The 20075-nt window shown below is 33.1% G+C and overlaps 1 protein-coding gene across 2 annotated transcripts in view; it reads right to left on the bottom strand.

Moving 5' to 3' along the window:
- Nucleotides 1-20075, bottom strand: part of LOC118201895 (uncharacterized) — a 156056-nt gene that overhangs the window by 10529 nt on the left and 125452 nt on the right. For both annotated transcript variants that reach the window (XM_035374058.2, XM_035374057.2), the window contains exons 3-4: nucleotides 11887-12029; nucleotides 7567-7708 (exon numbers count right to left, since the gene is read on the bottom strand). In XM_035374058.2, the coding sequence (XP_035229949.1) occupies nucleotides 7567-7708; nucleotides 11887-12029 (285 nt within the window). The remainder of the gene's footprint in view (nucleotides 1-7566; nucleotides 7709-11886; nucleotides 12030-20075) is intronic.

The raw sequence follows: 20075 nt of genomic DNA, 5'->3' as shown, positions 1-20075 counted from the left end.
TCAGTTCCAGTGACAATACTGCAAACCCTTGCCAGGTTCGGTTTTGCGGATCGCGATTTCGCAAATATGCGTTATCTTAATTACTTTCATTTAATTTCCATTGCAAAAATTTCATTCCTACGCGATTCAAATGAAGGATTGCTGCTATATGGCCAGGAGCTAGATAAAGGATTTCAGTGGCTTGAAAATAAAGCCAAAAAATCACACAAAGTAGAAGCAAATAGCGGCGAAATATTTTCAGATATCGAAGATAAAGTGGTTAAAGAATTGGTCGAGAAATGAAGAAGTGGATGATCTGGCAGTGATAATGAAAAAGATGAAGTATTTTAACTCAAAAGAATTTAAAGGAATTGTTAAAAAAGTAACGGGAACTGTCTGGTTTGGATGGAGATGGATCCAAATGAAAAAAAGAAACGGACGCGTTATGCTTCCCCCCACTGTTAACCCTGTCCTTTCCTTGTGTAAAACTTTTTAAAGTTATGTGAGCCCAAGAAAAGGTAACCAGCTTTAAAAAAAATATTTGCGTCAATAGATAAGAAACAATAATAAAAATCCTTTGAATTAACACTTGTACGAAGCAAAAAGGAAGTATTTTAATTGCGAAAAATTTCGGGTGTCATATTTCAACGAAAATATCCATTTTGACAGCTATCGAATGCAGTTTAACAATGTTTTTGTGCAACATCCGTACGTAAGGACAGAATAAAGAACTGTTTTCCCCTGAAAAAATGGAAAACTGATTTAGAATGGATTTTGAAGAGACTTTTTTCGTGAAATATGGTGCTTGTACGTACCTACGTATATACAATGTAAAAAAAGAGTTCAGTTCTACATCTCCCGTTCTTCAGGGCCGATTGACGAAATTCAACTTTCATTTTTCGTGTCTCGAAAGCGCGGCTTAGTATATGTATTAGATTTATATATAACACTGTTCTAACATAGGTATTTTGACACAAAATCGGACTTTTTCTGAAATATCATACCAATTTTTTTCCATATTTAGATTCTACGACTCAAATTATGCCTAAGCATTAAATTTTGCAAATTTTTTTTTCTGAAATTTAAGGAGAAATTCAAAAATTTATCTTGGTCAATTTTTTCAATTTGCGTCAAGAATAATTCATTTGGCGAACTTCTTAATACATAGCAACCTATTTTCCTCTCCCTTCCATTGCGCAGCACCATAAAAAAACACATCATTCCTACTTTTTTTTTTTTTTTTTTTTTTTTGCATTGTGCATGAAAGGAAAAAAGTCACATCGTTCCTACTTTCAAATAATTTTAACAAAGTGCCTAAACCACATTTGATGTTACTATCGCTTTCAACAAACATGCCAAATTTCAAAACGCGCCCTGGGCCCACCAGCAGCCGAGCGGTAAAGACGCTGAACACTGGTAGTTCGGTCCGAGGTTCGAATCCCACGAACGGGCTAGCTGCATGGGCGTTTTCGTTTTTTCCATGTGTATACGAGCCAGTTTCCCTTAGAATGTCCTCCCTCCTTTTAGGCAGATAACCCTCGTGTGCTTTGCCACGAGTTAAATAGTTGAATAATCCAATCCAATCAAAACGAGCCACCAATAGATAAATTCTAGTATGAAATTTTGAATAAAAAAACTGTAATTTTTTGCAGGTATGCTTAGAAATACATTTACTTTAGGATGATGGTTAAAATTTTATAGATTATAATTCAAAATGTTTTTCGAAAAATTTATAAAAATTACTTCAAAACACAAATTTTAAAAATAAATCATAAAAAAATGGGTGAATTTGGAATGAACCTAAATTTCGAAATGTGAAAGGAAGAATCAAATAAGTTTAATAAAAAAAGAGTTATTTATAAATATATACCAAACTGAACAATGAGGAGCTAAAATTTTGAGAGCTAATTAAAAACTACTTATGCGATTTTTACAAAACTTGGCAGTTTGGAGTAATTTGAGTCGCAGAATTGAAATATGGAAAAACAATTAGCATGTCATTTCAGAATAAGTCCAATTTTGTGTCAAAATACCTATATTAGAGCAATGCTATATATAAATCTAATACATATCCTTAGTCGCGCTTTCGAGACATGAAAAACGTAAGTCGAATATCGTCAATCGGCCTAATAGAACGGGAGATACAGAACTGTCCTTTTTTTTTCCTCCCCGAGCAGTATACGTTTGCGTATGTATATATCTCGCATAACTCAAAAACGAGTAGCCTCAGAACGTTGAAATTTTGTAATATAGAACTGCTACAACATGTAGATGTGCACCTCCCATTTTGATTGCAATCGGCAGCACCAAACGTATATAAATATCCACTCTGTTACTCGGCTCAGTGAGCTCAGTTCCTTTATTCATATATGTTTGTAAATTGTGCATGTTTTGCTTTAAGAATGATTGAATTATGTTGTTCTTATCTTCCAGTTGAGGTGTTTATGCCTTTAGTTAACCTGCACATTATAGTTGTAGAATTATGAACAATTTAAAAGTTGTTTAAGTGCGGCTAAGCCTAATTTTTTACCATAGCAGCCATCTCTGTTTACATTTGAAAATTAGCAGAATAGTGGATTTGCTGCCAATCTAGAGAAACTACGCAACAACAGAGTAACGTCTTCATTCATTATTGCGAATTAAATTATGCTTTATTCATTCTGGAATTATCATTTACCTTATTAAATTATCTCATATATTGACTCAGCATAGCGCTCGCAACAAAATAAGTCAGTTTCTATGCCTTCGGCGTCTTTTTGCGGAGTGAGACCAAAAGTAAACTAAAAATCAGTTTTGTGCACCGAAAAATCTGCTTCTTTCTCGCTGGCCGAATAACTTGCTTTTGGGTAGAAACTATAATTTTAATTGTAAAAATGGTTTTAACTGCACTTGGTGTTTTATGTTTTTCTATATCTTTCAATTTTTAATGAAAATATTTTGGATTTTTATGTGTACTTGCCTGGCCGCGATGTGAGGACTGAGTTAATTAGTAGCGCATGCGCATTAAGTAAGTAGCGGTGAATCATCTGTGGAAAAATTGTTTCTTTTTTATTTGTTTAATTTCTTTTATACATCGTTTAAGATTTATTATTGTATTTGAATAGAACATGTGGTAATTCTTCAGATGATATAATTTTTGTGCACTCTGAGTTATAAAATGAATGAGATGTAACGCTGTTAAGAGAACTTGGCGCCAAACTGTCGCTATCGTAAATAAATACAGTGAACTTTAAAGAGGGCATTTATTCTATTGCGGTTTTTGTTCTATCGACGAAGTAGATTTAATTTAAAATTCGTTAACTGTTAATTCAATATATTTAAATGAAATGCAGGAAAATTGCGTATAATTTAATACATATCCTTAGTCGCGCTTCCGTACAAAGAAGTCATGTGGTGTACACATTACACTTATTACACTTTTTCTTTTTATTTACAACAATATTCGCGTTTGTTTAAATTATATTTTCACAATTTAAATTATACTTAACACAATTTTTCACGAAAAGTTAATTTCGTGAACGCTCTTTTGTCGTAAGGGCGATGGGTTAGATGTGTTAATGACGTAATACATGCTTTTGGCAAGGGTCTACTGCATATTAACTACTACAGCTGATTGCGTGGTATTAGACATTTCTTTTGCTGTTGGAGCTTTTCTATAGTTCCTCAGCTGTCTAAAAAAATTAAAAAAAAAAAAAACTGTTGAAAAAATACAGAATAAAAACAACATCTAACTTAGCCCAAATATAAAATTCTGAAAAGTGACTTTTAAACTTCAAATTTAACGACTGAAAGCTACTTTAAATTTAAATAAAACAAATGTGTAGGTCACATTTAGATTGTAGAATTTATTGTGTATCTGTAATCTACATACCTTTTGTCATATGCTTGCACTAGACAAAATTTAATGTCTGTGTCTGTGCTAAAATCAGTAATTTGCGTTATCTCAGATGTGGTGCTATGTGTTATTAACTGTTGTGAATTCTGGGAATTGTTTTTTAAATAGCCATTTGACACAATCTTATAACGCGTTTGAATTGATCCAAAAGTGAAATACTAGGCGTAGAGTTGCGTTATATCCTTCTATATTTGATTCTTATTCTTATCCATTGACCATTAAAGTTTTCATACCTTCAGAAATTTTGGTTTGTTTCATCGATTCTGAACTCTACGAACTTCGCTAAAATAGAAATTGACCGGAAAATCGTTCAAATATTTCCTTTCTATTTCTAAAGTCATGTCTCTCTTAAACCGTAACAAAACTAGTTTTTTAGAATTTAAATATCAGTAAAACAAATTCTGAAACCCATCCTTTTCCAGATGATATTTTGTGGCCCGTAAGGTTTAAAAAGCTTTTACGTATTAGAGGTAAAAACTGTTGGAGTTGAGTTCATATTTGGAAACCAGGTAAGAGTGCAGTCGTGCTACGTTTCCTGAACAACTTTATGCTAATGTGTTTGTGCGAGTACAAACCAGAACCAATACATTACATTCTGAAAAACAGTACCACTCTTAACTTCCTAAAAGCACTCGAAAACGACACCCTAAAGGCTCGTATTAGATCAAGGCCTCAAATGACTGGAAAAACTGAAAACAAAATTTACACCATTCTAGTTATAATATACGTATATTAACGTTTTTTCTGGTGAGTTTTTAAGAACCAAAAATATCTGATACCATAATTTTTGCTTGTGTCTGATAGCGTAATTAATGATTATCAGATCATCGGCTATCATAATTTTGACTAAGACTAAAGTGATGGCATTTTCCTCCTCGGAGTCAGGGAGACTGTCTATCCTACGGTCAAGAAATATTTTCAGTTACACAAGGAATTAATATTTAAGTAGTTCCGCATATCGTACAAAAGCATCCCGTAAACAAATTTGAGTCCCGCAATCAAACTTTGATTCAAATAACAGTAGTTTGCGTTATTTTAGAATTTTGTCATTATTATTATGTTTTGTTTTTGACGCAGGTAATAGTACACAATAGGAAAGAAATTTGTAATGCAAGATAACACATGTCGTTAAATTGATTAATGATGTTCGACGTTTCAACTTATTATTAATATAATTACTCAAGAACGAAATAAAATAGTGTAATAAAGACGCTTAAGATACACTGAACCAGTTGCTCAGAGGACTGAAAAGATTATGATGAAGTTCAAACTTTATGTTAGCATTAGGATTTACAACAATCATTAATGTATCTTATGAATAGCGAAGGCTTCCAACACAATGAAATCATACCGCAGATGGTTTGCTGTCATATGTTTGTTTAACAGTCGTCAATGAAAGATTTTCGTCGATGCTATCAAAACCAAAATGTATTAGAAACCTTTCATTGCGTTCACAAACCTAAGATGACTCATGTAAGATACTATGATAGTGACCAATATTCCAGAACATAATTAAGTTTAGGTTTTTGAAGTTAACAGAATATGTTCGTTTCTCAGAAATCCAAAATTATCTGCAGCCGAAGGTGATCGCTTTAGAAAAGTAAAACATCTAAAAATATGAAAAGGTAAAGTAAAGGTGTATAGTTTTTATCTATCACATCCTTCTTGGTTTGTTATTTATAAGCTAAGCAGATTAACGAATATATTACTTAACTGGACTAAACAATTTGTTTCGCTACCTTTCTTTAATTGAAAAATCTTGAATCGCCAGATTGTTGTCCCGCTTGATCCGCTTTTGGAAGCAAGGTATACGCAGATACAGATTGATCTTAGGTTTTAAAGTGGAATTCTGAGTGAAATTTTATCAGATATTATTTGAAGTCCGATCAGAAGAAAATTCAGTCGGTTATCTTACGTGTTATTTAAACGTTAATTTAGTTATAATGTCTCAAGCATTCTTTTAACTCATAAGGAATTTTCTTCTTCTTCACTACGTACCTTCATGGCGTAATGTAAAGGTAGTAGCACGTTGGGCTAGCAATCGGAAAATCAGGAGATCGAATACTGGAGAAGTTAGAGGAGATTTTTCTCTCATTGTTTACTCCAAAAGCGAAAGAACCTATGTACGTTTCATGTTTGTGCATTAAAAATGAGTTATCAGTTACAACCAAATTATTTTTCTCTTTAGGTATAATATGCAATAAATTACGTAGTGATTAAAATTTTCTCATGCCATACCAATGGACATTTTATACAATTACAGCCATAGATTTTTCACACTAGGATAATATGCAAAAAGTTGCATAAATGACTCAAAATTTTACCATAAAACAGAATATGCGCTTAATAATACTATCCGCTATAGGCTAATGCAAGAGTATTAAGCGCATTTACGACAAGTTAATGCTAAACTATGAAGTTCGGCACAAGTGAAAATAAGAAGAGTGATAGTTATATGTGTTTGATTTCTAAATCCTTTAAACAAAGAAACAATTTCAGTAAAAACATTTTTACAAAATTTTCATATTCATGAGTTCCGATTTCTGAGTTCACCCTTTCTGAAAAAACATACTCTCCGCCTATTATTTTAAAGGACAGCCATATAAAATAGCTAATAGACCCTATGAATATTTGAAGAGACTTAAGAAGCTCATCCATAAATAAAAGATGACTTTTTGATAAAGTTATTGGAATATTATGATTACGTAAAAGGCAGCTTACCATCATGAAAAGGACACCTAAATAATCTCTAACATAAACTTTGGAAGGGCCATGTTTAAGAACTATTTATTATACAGTGCGATTAAAAGTGTATAAGGAAAGGAAAACACATTAGTATCAAATACACATTTAGGCAAATATTCAGTCATGTACAGGTTTGGGTTTTATAGAAAAACTTCCCGAAGTCACATTAGTATAAGACTAACTTTTGCCTAATAGTTTATTATTCAAAGTGATTGACCAGGGCTGAGAGAAGTACAGTTCTTCAGGTAGTAACAGTGCCTTACTCTGATATACAGCAAATGAGAAGGGAGTCTGAATCTTAAAGAATATCGGGAAATGTGAAACTGCTATCATTATGGCTCACGAAAAGCATGTTTAAGAAAAAATGCTGAATGCACAGAAGGAAGCTTTTAGTGCGACAGTTTTCAGCTGGTTTTCACAGTTCGGAGTTAGTTTTGTTGACGTTATAAAATACTTCCATTATCTGCTGAAAGGATTCGTAAGTGGCGACTATCTTTCCAATGGATTTATAAATTTCTTAATGAAATACTTCGAGTTGACTGTAGTGTACTCTATTTCATAGAAGAAATCTTAGGTAAATAGATCTTATGAATGCATCTGTTTGAGGGGGAGCTACTCTCAAGAGATTTCTTTCATGGCATCTTTACCAGAAACCTTCAGACTGTTATTGTTGTGGCAGCAGTAAAAAGTAATCGCAACAAGTAGGGTATGAATCAGATTACCATCTTGAAGACTTTCTTGAAACTAATGAAAGCCACAAGAAATATTTGTAATTAAAATTTGGATAATTTTTAATAATACATATTAAGTGTCACTCTATGTTTGTTAATTTAAAAAATAAATTAATTTAAAAGGGGATCATTCATTATGAATAATACTGAATTATGGAACTGTAAAACCATGTTCATTATTTAGTCATAATCATATTAATAAAATAAACAGCTTACCAACAAGATTTTCTGAGTCCATCATCGACATTTCTTTTCTCATCCACATTCTCTGACAGCTCAATTAAATGTCGATACAGAGGCGCACACTTGTTTTCAGATAAAGTCACGTTTCTATAGCAAGGAGCATGCTTTAAATAGCCTGCAAAGGGACATGAAGAGAATACGTATACAGACATAGAAATATTTGCAAATGAAGTTCAGATAATTCAGTAACGATTATAAAAAGAATTTGAGCTCAAAATTTTTATCTTGAAAATTGCAGTTCTAAAAAAAATCTATCATGTAGATTCCACATTTGAAAACAATGCATTTTCTTGTACAAAAAGCAAAAATGCATATGCTGCTTTCTCGCAACATAACTAAACTATATTAGGAATTACCGCTTTCAAATTGTCTGACTACAAAGTTTCGCGAATGGCTATATGAAATTCATAACAGTTTAATTTCTGCTATTATTTGGGAAAAGTACACTCTAATTTCTGCTCAATTTATGCACTGTGGTTTATGCTAAAAGCTATTTATTGTGTGCTCGATAACTGGACATTGCTGGAAGTTAAATGCTGAGAAGAAAAGGTTTCTATCTTTTTATCTGATTTAATCCACTATGCTCTATGTATTTTGTTTTGACTTGACTTGTGGGGCGATTATTATATTTTCCAAAGCTTAAAAATAAGGTTCTGAAAAATTATTATAAACTTTTCAAATTTATATAAACTTATTGTGAGACTATTAAGCTTTTTAAAGAAGAAAATATAAAAATTCAGTTGTGTTATTGGGATTCGAAACACGGATCTTCTAATGTTTATCTGGACAGGGTAATCATTTAAATAACTAAAGAACGTTGGGAGAGGGTGATATCTTAGATTTTTCTCTTCTTACAGGACGACTTAAAAGAGACGTGAAATTCAGTTGACCAAATCCCAAATATAACCGCCCAGCATTTTTAGATCCTCCACTGTAGATATCTAGAAACAGTGAACTGAAAAATCAACTGTACATTCGAATATTGCACATCTTTCGTTGCTAGCTGGGTATGCTAACCACAAACACCACAACAGCCCTCACTGAGGGATGTTAAACTACCTTACAAACTCACTCTGGTCTGTCAGCTATTAATTGCAGTTTCCAAACTCTGTACAAATTCTCAAAGTCCCGCTTTGGCTTTAATAAGAAAATTAGTGTCTGAGATGAATTATTCAAGCAATTTTCCTTAAGAAAAACCAAAGACCATTTAAAAAAATGAAACATGGTAAATGACATATACTCTCCATGGGAGTGTTTCATTCTACCAATATTTCTCTCTGCAATACACTGGTGTGCAAAAATTAAGGACGAGACGGATTTTTCAATATAACTTTGTACAAAAGCTTTCCAAATCAACACATTTAATACCGTAAGATCCCCAATACGTAAGGACATGAGTAATGTAAGCAACACTTACTAAAAGAGAAATCAGAGGGATAAGAAGCTTTATTGAAAAAGTAGCATGGAGCGCAATGCGACTGAAGGCCGAAACATCCCTGTGATGGGTGTCCAGCAAGAAACATCCGGTCTTTAATAGGGGATATGATCTCCCCTGACTGCTAGGCAGGTTTCACAGCGTCTGCCCATGCTGAGAATGAGGATGTCAATGAGTTGTTGAGGCATTGCTGCCCATTCGTCTTGCAGCGCCAATCGAAGCTCCGGAATCGTTACTGGTGGTAAGGTACGAGCTGCCATGCGTCTGCCTAGAAAATCCCATACATGCTCGATGGGATTGAGATTCGGAGATCGTCCGGCCAATCCATACGTTCAATATCCTCACTCTTTAACAGGTGTTCGGCAGCTACTGTGCGATGACATGGTGCATTGCCGTCCATGAAAAGGAACTGCGGACCCATAGCGCCTCTAAAAAGACGCACATATGGAAGAAGAATCTCGTTACAATAACGGGTCCCGTTAACTGAACCTGCGTCGAAGATGTGAAGGTCTGTACGACTACCAAGCGTGATGCCTCCCCAAACGAGAACACCGCCACCTCCATACCTGTCCCTTTCAATGATGTTCGAGGAATGATTGCGGCTTCCCCGCTCTCTCCAGATGAGTATGCGATGAGAATCGCTACTCAGACTGAATCTGCTCTCATCTGTAAAGAGTACTCGTCCCCATTCACTCTCCAATTCCGGTGTTCCCGGCACCACAGAGAACGCCTTCTCCGATAGGCAGGCGTTAGAGGTACACACCGTACAGGGCGTCGTGCAAACAGACCACCACCGTGCAGTCTTCTGGCCACGGTAAAACGCGATATCGGTCTTCCAATCACCTGTGTCGTGTGTCTAGCGATTTCTCCCGCTGTCTGCCGTCTGTTTCTTCTGGTCTGTAAGGCAATATACCGGTCATCTGCGGGTGTGGTTCCTCGTGGACGACCACTACTAAACCCCCGGATAGCTGTTTCTGTAGTTTGAAATTGTCTCCAAAGTCGTGAAACGATGCTGTGAGCAATTCCGAACTCTGCAGCCACACTTGTCACACTGCGGCCTTCCTCCAACTTCCCAATGATTCGACCTCGGGTAAAAGCATCCAGATGTCGTCTAACAGATTGATTATTCGCCATTTCTCGCTGAGGCAGCAACTCGGTGTGATTTTAACTGCTATACGGCGTGCAATCTCTTTGCCAGAAATACTGATCTTACACGGACAACATGCTTTATACTACTCAGACGCTCCCCCATTACGTCTACCTGCATATCTGCGCATGTGCTACCGTACATCACCTTACTTAATCTCCTGATGGGTCTTTCTGTCCGCTCTGCCTCTTCGTTCAGCTGATATGCTAATTTTTCGACTTCGTCCTTAATTTTTGCACACCAGTGTATACCACAGTATTAAGATAACGCAGTAATGTAGTTGAAACAATGTTTTCAGAGAGCGATACTTATTCATTCTGGCTATTGTTCATTTTTTAAGTATACATTAGAAATATTTTTTTTTCAAATAGAAAGTGATTAACATTGGTTTCGAAAAATAAAGATTGACCGACAACTCTTTGCAATATTTCAACTTGAATATATGAAAGCTACCGGAGTTTGATTTTTAAAGAAATATATTTCAGTGTGCTGATGAATAGAAAACTAAGCAAATATTTAGTACTATCAGAAAACTTTTTCAAAACCTATGTCTCTCAAACAGAAATAATTTTAAGCAGATTAAATGCTGTTAGGTTTAATTCAACGAGAATAAAGTATCACGGCATATTAACTCCAGAAATTATTCAGAACAATTTCGATACATTTTAAATTTCAAACCAGCAATGCTATCTATTCGAATACGAAATGTACATAATGTTTTAATCCTTCGTATTCAAAAGGTAAGAATTAAAAATTCAGTTTCGAGAAACCAGATGTATTCATATTTCAGTCATATTTAATCAGTTTGTTACTTTTATTCTGGGATTATCCACTGATGCCACGTTTTGAAATCAAAAAAAGCTTTTCGCTGGTTTTCATTAGTTGGATTAAATGTATAAATATTCTAAAGTTTGTTTTTTTTCCAAATAAATTTTCTTGTCCACCACAGTATTTTCTTTAAAACAGCTTTATTTAACAGTCAGTTTCATAACCAAACAAAAATCTCACATACGCATACTAAATTCGCAAAAGATAGGATTCACAGTTTGTTTCAGCTTAGGAATCAATGCACTGAAAATAACCTTCTTTATCTTCTTATTTTTTTAAAAATCATCAATGATTAGCGTGAGAGTTACTGTTCTCATAATTTTTTGTGTTTATAATTCTTATTATGTTTTAATTATTTACAGTTAGAGTGCTAAGGAAAATTCTGTAGTAACTGTTAACTGGCAAATTTATCCTGGATGTTGCTCGCCAGACCTAGATTACTTAAAAGTATATTCAAGCATTTTTTCTGTTAATAAACATCATTTTTAATTTACTGTACATCACTAAGACGTGAATATCTCTCACTTATGTACGTATGTATGATTAACAAGCAACTAATTACAGATTTTGCAATGCAGTGCGTAAGGATTAAGATCTTGACTCCGCGTACTCTTTCAGTGTAAGAAATCAGTTTATTAGTCCGGCAGTCCGAAGGTCCCGAGTTCGAATTTGTGCAACATACGGTCATATTTTTCTAGGAACGCTACAACCAAGTTCATATTGTATACAGCTTCTATTTAATAAGAAAAATTATGTAATAAGAATAAAAAATAAAAATTTTGTTTACATGAAATACGCATTCCAATCTTATAATCATATAATCAGAAAAAGGATCGTAAGAAGATTTTTCACTTGATATGAGAGAGGAGGAAAGGATGATTACCTTCTTGAATGAGTCCCGGGACACAAAGTTCTAGGAGGAACTGCCTGGCTCCCGCAACCACGTGATTGAAAACTTTCCTCTGAGTTGATGTGAAGCAGTGTTTCATATGCTCATCCACACACCATACGCTCTCTTTCAGCTGGCTGTGGCAAAGGACGTTTATTAGGAAAAGGAAGATATGAGGATAATATAATATATATACGTGTGTAGGTAATTTTTCAAGTCAGTAGTAGAAGATGAACGATAATTTGGATTCTGTTGCCCGGGTCGTGTGCTTCTCCATTTGTAAATATTTTATAAAATTTAACGCGTGTGTGAGAATGAGAGCGCTTGCAAGCTTCCTGTAATTTATGCGTAGAATCCAATATCACTTATATTCACGGCGTCAAAATATAAGCTTCATAATGTGAAGTTAACCCTTTGTTGCATACAAATAATCTAGAGAAGTTAAACGAAAATGTTTGTATTTTTTCTACTTAACCTTAGTAATAATTTTAAAAAAATAATTTTATTCAAATTTCGTTTTAAATAATTGCTACAGTTTGTTCAGTACAGTGAACAGCATGCATATACGTATATGCATACAAATCTCTGCCCAACGATTTACGGTCATTGCATTTGGAATCATTTCCTGCCTTGTTTGCAGTGATCATTACCCTCTTCTAAATGGTAAATCTACAACTGACATGCACATACAGATCCCCCAAAATACCTTCATTTCGTCGATTGTGATTGAATTCATTTTGCTACGATTTTGTACCCTGTACCTATTGGATTTAAATGTCAAATGTTCCAGAAATTCCTTGCCACCATTTCCAGTGGTGTTTTGGCTTGATAAGCATTTGGGTTTCAATTCACTCTTTTCGGGATATCTTTATCTACCCACTCCACAATTTTCTCAAACTGACATTTAAAATAAAATGTCTAAAATTACTAATTATGAATAAAAAATGGCAGTATAAGAAAATGTAAGCAATATTATATAATGTTTACTATGGGGAAACTGTACTTACTTGGAAACAGAAGTAGCAGCCATTTTCCAAATAGCAGTGCTTTACTTAGTGATGCTATACAGCCATCTATGATCGACAGTTGAAAGTTCTAATAATATAGAATGAATAAACACAGGAATGGAATCTGTTAAGGCATTTTCGGAAGAATAAACAAATTTAAACTTTTGTCTACTAGAGTGGACATGATGCAACAAAGGGTTAAAATGTTTAAGATATTCGAGCACCTCGCTGAATGTGAAATATGGTCAGTCACTCAGTTCTTAACAGCATAAACATGAAGCTAAGGAAAATCGCAGAATGCCCCGGTCCCTCTTCCTCAAGAGAATTTTCTTGTCTTGTAGAAGAGGGATCTGTGTGTGATAACCTAAGAAATGGACAGAGTTTTATTCAAAACCTTCTCTAAAATAAGGTTGCTTTTTTACCTAATTAAAAATTTTTACCTTTCTTTCTGTTATTTCAGAAAGGAACTTACTTTAAAATAACTATAGGAAATAGGACACTGAGTAGTTAGGTATGCTTTATATAATCGATTACCTGATCAGCATAAAACATTCGTGTGTTTGTCTGGTCGGCATGCAGTGTTTATTCTGCTGTCTGTTTCTTGGCAGCCAACAAGCTGGTTACTGTAGTAAGCAAGTTATAACAGTATGCTATTTCGTAACGTTTTCTTGACATGATTCCCACTTACATGATTAAGTATAGCAACAATTAAAAAAGCAAATTATTTAAAAAAAAAGCGAATTATTTCAAAATTAGTTTCTTCCTACGAAAGATTGGACAGCGGATTTGGGATACGAAAAAAAAACCGAAGTTATTTATTTTAGAACAATTACCATTAATGCTTTTCATATACTTTTTTATCCTATGCGTGTTCAATAAAAAACGTATTAGTATTCTACGTATTCAGCAAATTCTGTGTTTATTTCCATTACTCATATTTTGATATACTATTTTGATTAACCCATGGCTATCTGTTAGGTTGGTAAGCAGAATTGGTTGCAACTATTTGTTCATTAATCATACTCATTTCGATGTTACAACTGTTATTATTCTTTCCTAGAATTTTTTATATCTTTATTTAATTATTTATATATTTTATTTAAAGACACTACCGCCGTTGTAGTATTATCCAAACGATTAAGCGTTTGGTATTTTTGTTTAAAATTCACCGAAATAATCTTTATTGCTGAGCCTTAATAATAGAAATGGAGAAAATTCCACGTCCACCTTTCAGCAATTTAATGTCCGAGTAGTAAATCAAATTATTGCTTGCAGTTTTATTCTTAGTTCCCAGTCTAAATACTACTAATAATTTCTTCTTACATATTAAAGTTTTCAGAGTATACTGGAAAGATTATTATAAAATTTGTGGCACTGAGAAAAACATTAAAAATATGTAAAATGATGTGTCATTAAACAACATTGATGTTTTATATAAACTTGATACTAGAATATAACTACTAAGTCGGAAGCATATAAGCATTCTGTACCGCGCCACGCGCATGGGGAAAAATCCGTACTTATGATTGGACATAATATCCGATAACATCATTTTCTCTTAGTGTAATGGCGTTTAAGTGGGATTCTTATTTTTGTTTTTTCGTTTTAATGACACGCATGAGTGACACGGAAGCCTGAAAACTACCGTTTGTTTTCTTTGAAGCGAAAAAATTTAATTGCAGCGTTCTGTGCATAGCTTCCTGTTTCATGGAATGATAAAATTATAAAATCTTTCAAAGGTGATGCTAATATCAGAGGCAATCTTAAGCGCTGAGATTATATAATAAATAGCTGACTTCATGAATTTAATGCAAAAACGAAAACACGATGATCTCGATCCAACTGTAAAGGCCTGGTAAGTATACTGTTATTATTGCAGTTTTGTTGCATTCTGTTCGTTTTACATTGCAGAAAATGTTTCCTTTGCAAATGTTATGTTATTTCCATGTTAATGTCCATGTCTTTCACATTTCTAATATTCTGTTGCATTAAATGAAAGAATAAATAATTCAATTAAAAATACGTTCTCTGTTCCAAATCTATATTGATCTAAATTCAAAAAAATTTTTTATTTTTTATTTTTTCAGACTGCTTATGAATATTGTGAATTTACTGTGTACTATGTCAGCCCCCAACATCGTTTTTGCTATTTCCGAAAACTGACTTGTCTCATGCTTTCGGAGATTGCATCTGCAGAGAATGGTATATAATGAGCATGAAATATTCATCACAACACCTTTAATATGAAGGATTTTAAGTTAATACATTTATTAAAAATCTCTTTGCAATTAATACACATTTACGGAGCTAGCACGTGAAGAAATAATACTTTTTCTCCCTAGGGAAAAAATCGCTACAATTTTTATATTAAATTCACCACACTACAGTATTGTAAGAAGTGTAACCTCATAGCAACAAAAATATTACACATGTTAAAAAAAAAGCACAACACTATTTGTGTAGCTAGTCGTTTCGCCGAGATCTGAGTGTGAAGGGAACCATCAATGTTATCTATTCTGGCAGTCGTAGGCAAATATTTTTTTTTATTCTTTATTGCATAAAAATCTTAGTCATTATTGAATATGATCAGCTATTTTTGTAACTTAATTTCTATTTTGATAAAATATTAATTAAAATTTTTCTTTTAAATTATCTTTCACATTATAGTTACTTTAATAAAGCAGTATTTATTTATTACTATTTATTACAAGTATTAGGAGTACTTTTTCAGTCCTGGTATTGACTAGTATTGTGGTGTTTTCGCAGTTTTAATATCTGTTCCTCGGAATTAGCCAGAAGGATTTGTCCAAATTCTTCCATGCAAAAATTAAGAATTAAAAATTTTCACTCTAGAATCCATTTAATTAAGAATTCAAGAATGAATTTCATTTTCTCATTATAACAACAACTCGGAAAGGGAAAGACGTATCCTAACATAAATCCTTGCATTCTAGTCTTAACAGAAAATTAAATTAAGAGGTGACTTCTTTTAAACCAACTGTAGCTATTCCAAGAATGAATCGTAAATGAAACCAACCGTATCCTTATGAGGGAAATTAAATAGGGATATAGCACAATAAAAACTAAATGGTTCTCACCCCGATAAACTTTAAAATGAAAAATGGAGTAAATAAGTTTTTATTTAAAACATAGAGAAATAAACTGATAATATGACATATTTCATATTTATAAATCCTAGTTTAACCTTCTGCTAGAGGCAACCGCCTTGTCACCTACGTCCAGTTCATGCAATAGTAAACGAATATTACTAGTTTAGGTTCAAAAAAGTTGTTACGGTTTAGTTTCAAAGAAGAGAGAAGAAAACTATTGATGTCGGCAACATGATGTTTCGTAGATAAGTTTAATTTATTTAACTGATTTTCCACAAATATAAATCAATTACAATACATTAGTTTCAAAAATAAATTTAAGCGTTAGAAAGCCTTGTGAAATCGTATCATTTTATGAATTAGTTAATACCATTGGTTATTCTAATTCTACTAGATGATTTATACTAGAAGATTCTACCTAATTCTAGCAAGTAATGAAAACCATGGAGTAAGAAATATATACTTAAGAAACTTGATTGTGGTAAAGTTAATAAAAAATAAATCAGTTAATTTCTATTTAGATAATTTTTATACTTTTAGGTTGACCTTATGCTCTGTTATATGTAAAAGCTACTCTGTAAGTCATTCTGACTTGAAAAGATGGTTACGAAAAGATTAATAATGGAAATCAGACAGATGGCCGCGCACAACATAGAAAGTACTAGAACGCAGTGCGTTTAAACTATCATGAATGAGCTGAATAGAGTTTTGTTGCTTTTTAAAACTGTGAGGTTTTTCGTTTCAAAATGGAAAGTTAACAATCGTAACTTATTTTTTAAAGGAATTTTTAATTTTCCGTAACTAATTTGGCGCGCATTTTAGTTGATTACCTGATGCAAGCGTGGCACTTGGCTCACTCCTGTCCCGGCTCTTGGGGGTTCCATTTGTTAGCTAATTAGACACCTAATTAGACACATGCAAATGCTTCTTACAAATTTAAAATAAAGAAAAGAGAAAATAAATACACATGAACTTCAGAGTCTCATGTCTCGAAAGCGCGACTTAGGATATATATTAGGCTTATTTATAATATATGTATTATATTTATATATAACACTGTTCTAATATAGTTATTTTGACACAAAATCGGACTTTTTCTGAAATAACATACCCCGTTTTTTCCATAGTTCGATTCTACAACTCAAATTATGCCCAGATATTGAATTTTGTAATTTTTTGTGAGAACTTTTCGAAGAAATTAAAAAAAAATATCTTGGCGCATTTTTTTTCAGTTTGCGCCAAGAATAATTTACTTGGCGAACTTCTTAATTTGTAGCAACCTATTTTCTTTTCCTTTTTTTCATTGCGCAGGAGCGTAAAAAAAGTCGTCGTTCATACTTTCAAGTAGTTTTAAAAGTGCGTAAACCACATTTGGCGTTATTATCGCTTATAACAAATATGCCAAATTTCAAAACGCGCCAGGACGTAAATTCCCGTATACCCTAGGAAATTTTCAATAAAAAACTCTAATGTTTTGCAGATATGCTTAGAAATACAACTTCATTAAGATGATGGTAAAACTTTTATAGGTTACTATTCAAAATGTTTTTCGAAAAATTTACAAAAATTATTTAGAAATACAAATTTTAAAAATAAATCATAAAAAGTGGGATAATTTTATTTGAACCTAAATTTCGAAATGTGAAGGGAAGAATAAAAAGAGAGATATTAATAAATATAAACGAAATTTAATCAACATTGGAGGAGGTAAAGTTTGAGAGCTAATTTTTTAAAAACTACTCGTGCTATTTTTATAAAACTTGGCTGTTTGGCATAATTTTAGTCGCAGAATCGAAATATGGAAAAAAATTGGTATGTCATTTCAGAAAAAGTTCGATTTTGTGACAAAATACCTATACTATAGTAGAACAATGCTATATATAAATCTAATACATATCCTACGTCGCGCTTTCGAAACATGAAAAACGCAAGTTGAATTTCGTCAATCAGCCCAGTAGTTGCGCAGTGTACCTAAAATTTCACAAGTTTCCTATAAGTCTATTAATACAGAAATCATGTTATCATTCTTAAAAAAACCTGGTCACTAGGACACGTTGTTTATGGTTTGATTCTTAGGGAGCAACTCACATTTACTTGTAGCGCAATAAATATATTACAGTACTTTAAGCCCGCAAGCAAACGTTACAACAGGCGAACACGTAACGCATTTAATTGAAATGTATCAGTTAAATATGTGCATAATAATAGTTCCAGAGACACATGGATTATGATAAATATAATTCAGAGAGATGTACCATTATATTTGCCTTACATCTAATATAAACTGTACTAGGAAATTGAGATACCGATAATCAAATCACGTAAACAAGTTTTCCCGCTTTATTCAATCAGAGATATATAGCATAAGCGATTCTTTAGTATACGCGAAGAGAAGAGTCGGAAGAATGCTAATGAATTTTACTCGTAAGTTATGTATTTCACGCATGACTAAGCTAATGTTATACACAAATGATCTTTTCATATACCAAAACTGCCTGAAATTGTTAAGCATTTCATCGCACTATGATTATCTTAAATCTTATATAATTGCAAATTAATCTCAAAGATTGCATTGTCTGTAAGGATTCCACTAGATCATTTCAAGATATAGATTATTCTATTCGCATCACACTATCATTTAAGATTTTCCTTGAAGAAGTGTAGAATCTCTTTGTTATTTAAAGAAGATCCAATTTTCAACGAATTCTCAAATGTTATTTTTTAAGTAAATTCAATTTCATTTTTTTTTTCTTTTCAAAAATTTCTTTCAGTATTTGCTTAACCAAAATAAAGAAAATAAAATCATCTCCCTCTCAACGATCAATAATTTTTTTCCGATTTTCATCTTCACTCTTTTTTGAGGAAAAAACGCCATTTCGATTTCAAGTAAGATAAGAAAAGAAGTCTTCTCTTTTCTCAAGAAAACTAAGGATCACAATTTTTTATCAGAATAAACAATGAATAAGTTCTCGACCTTTTGAATATTTGCTGCTAAATAAAGCAAAAAATAATGCAGGCAGAACGGGACGGCTTCCTAAAGGTGCATTGTCATAAAAGATCCGGCATCTTTATGCAACTCAGTCACTTTTTAGAAAGGAAGAAAAGCTCTTAAGGGCCCATGCCGAGGCGCCACTAATGTAGTTAAGGTTTTAGTTTGCTACTCTGATTAACAAAGCAAATGAATATTCCACTTTCTTGACAATGTCCCAAAATAAAGGTGTCCGCTCTTATATGAACGCTGCTTTCTACAAGTTAGAAACTGACCTTCTCGCAAGAGTTGTAGTAATTATCAATTTCTTGGAGCCCGAAGTATGAAAAATCAACTGTAGTCTGGCAGGGAATCAAATCGCAGATCTTCCATTCATTAGTTGGAATTATTAACCGCTTACGCCATGATAAAATGTACGGGAGATTGCGCTGATTCTTTATATCCCATTCCCCAATCGAAAAGTGTCTGGAACGTAGAGATTCGAACTAGGGATCTCCTACTGGCTAGCTGGACGTGTTAACCACTTCCATCACGAGAGCGCAGATGGGGAATTCCGATGATCCCTTATAGGGTTCAGGCATGTTTTTCGCTTTGATGACTTAAATAAATAAATAATTTGCATGATATTTATGTAATGAAATGATAATTTCTTTATCAAGGTGGGTAATATATGGCGTTAAAAATGCCTGTTATTAATGGTAGTAAACAAATTAAGAAAATCAGCATAAAATTAGCACAAATAAACATGCTGAAATTGAATGTCGAACTGCAGAAATTATGATTTTTATCTCAACAGCTTCACCGACTAGTATAATTTTTGAAATTTTGAAGACCAAATTTATTGCTTGCAATAGTTAGTCTTAATATGGGTATTTTAGAAGCCTCGATGGCTTTCTTGCATTGCATTCCCGTGAATGACGTACCTTTTACTCTATTTCTTGAGAGAAGTATAGGAAAGTTTAACTACTTCTTGCCTGCTCCTTTCATTAAGTACGTGAACTTTGGCACGTAGCACTATGTCTTCAGTTGAATGTGTTAGCACTAATAATAACATAACTTTGATACAGATGGACTGAT

The sequence above is a fragment of the Stegodyphus dumicola genome, chromosome 5, assembly GCF_044657685.1.
Source record: "Stegodyphus dumicola isolate Sdum_Otavi_A_Nest chromosome 5, ASM4465768v1".
In the NCBI taxonomy this organism is placed as follows: Eukaryota; Metazoa; Arthropoda; class Arachnida; order Araneae; family Eresidae; genus Stegodyphus; species Stegodyphus dumicola.
This window is presented reverse-complemented; position numbering and strand designations above follow the sequence as displayed.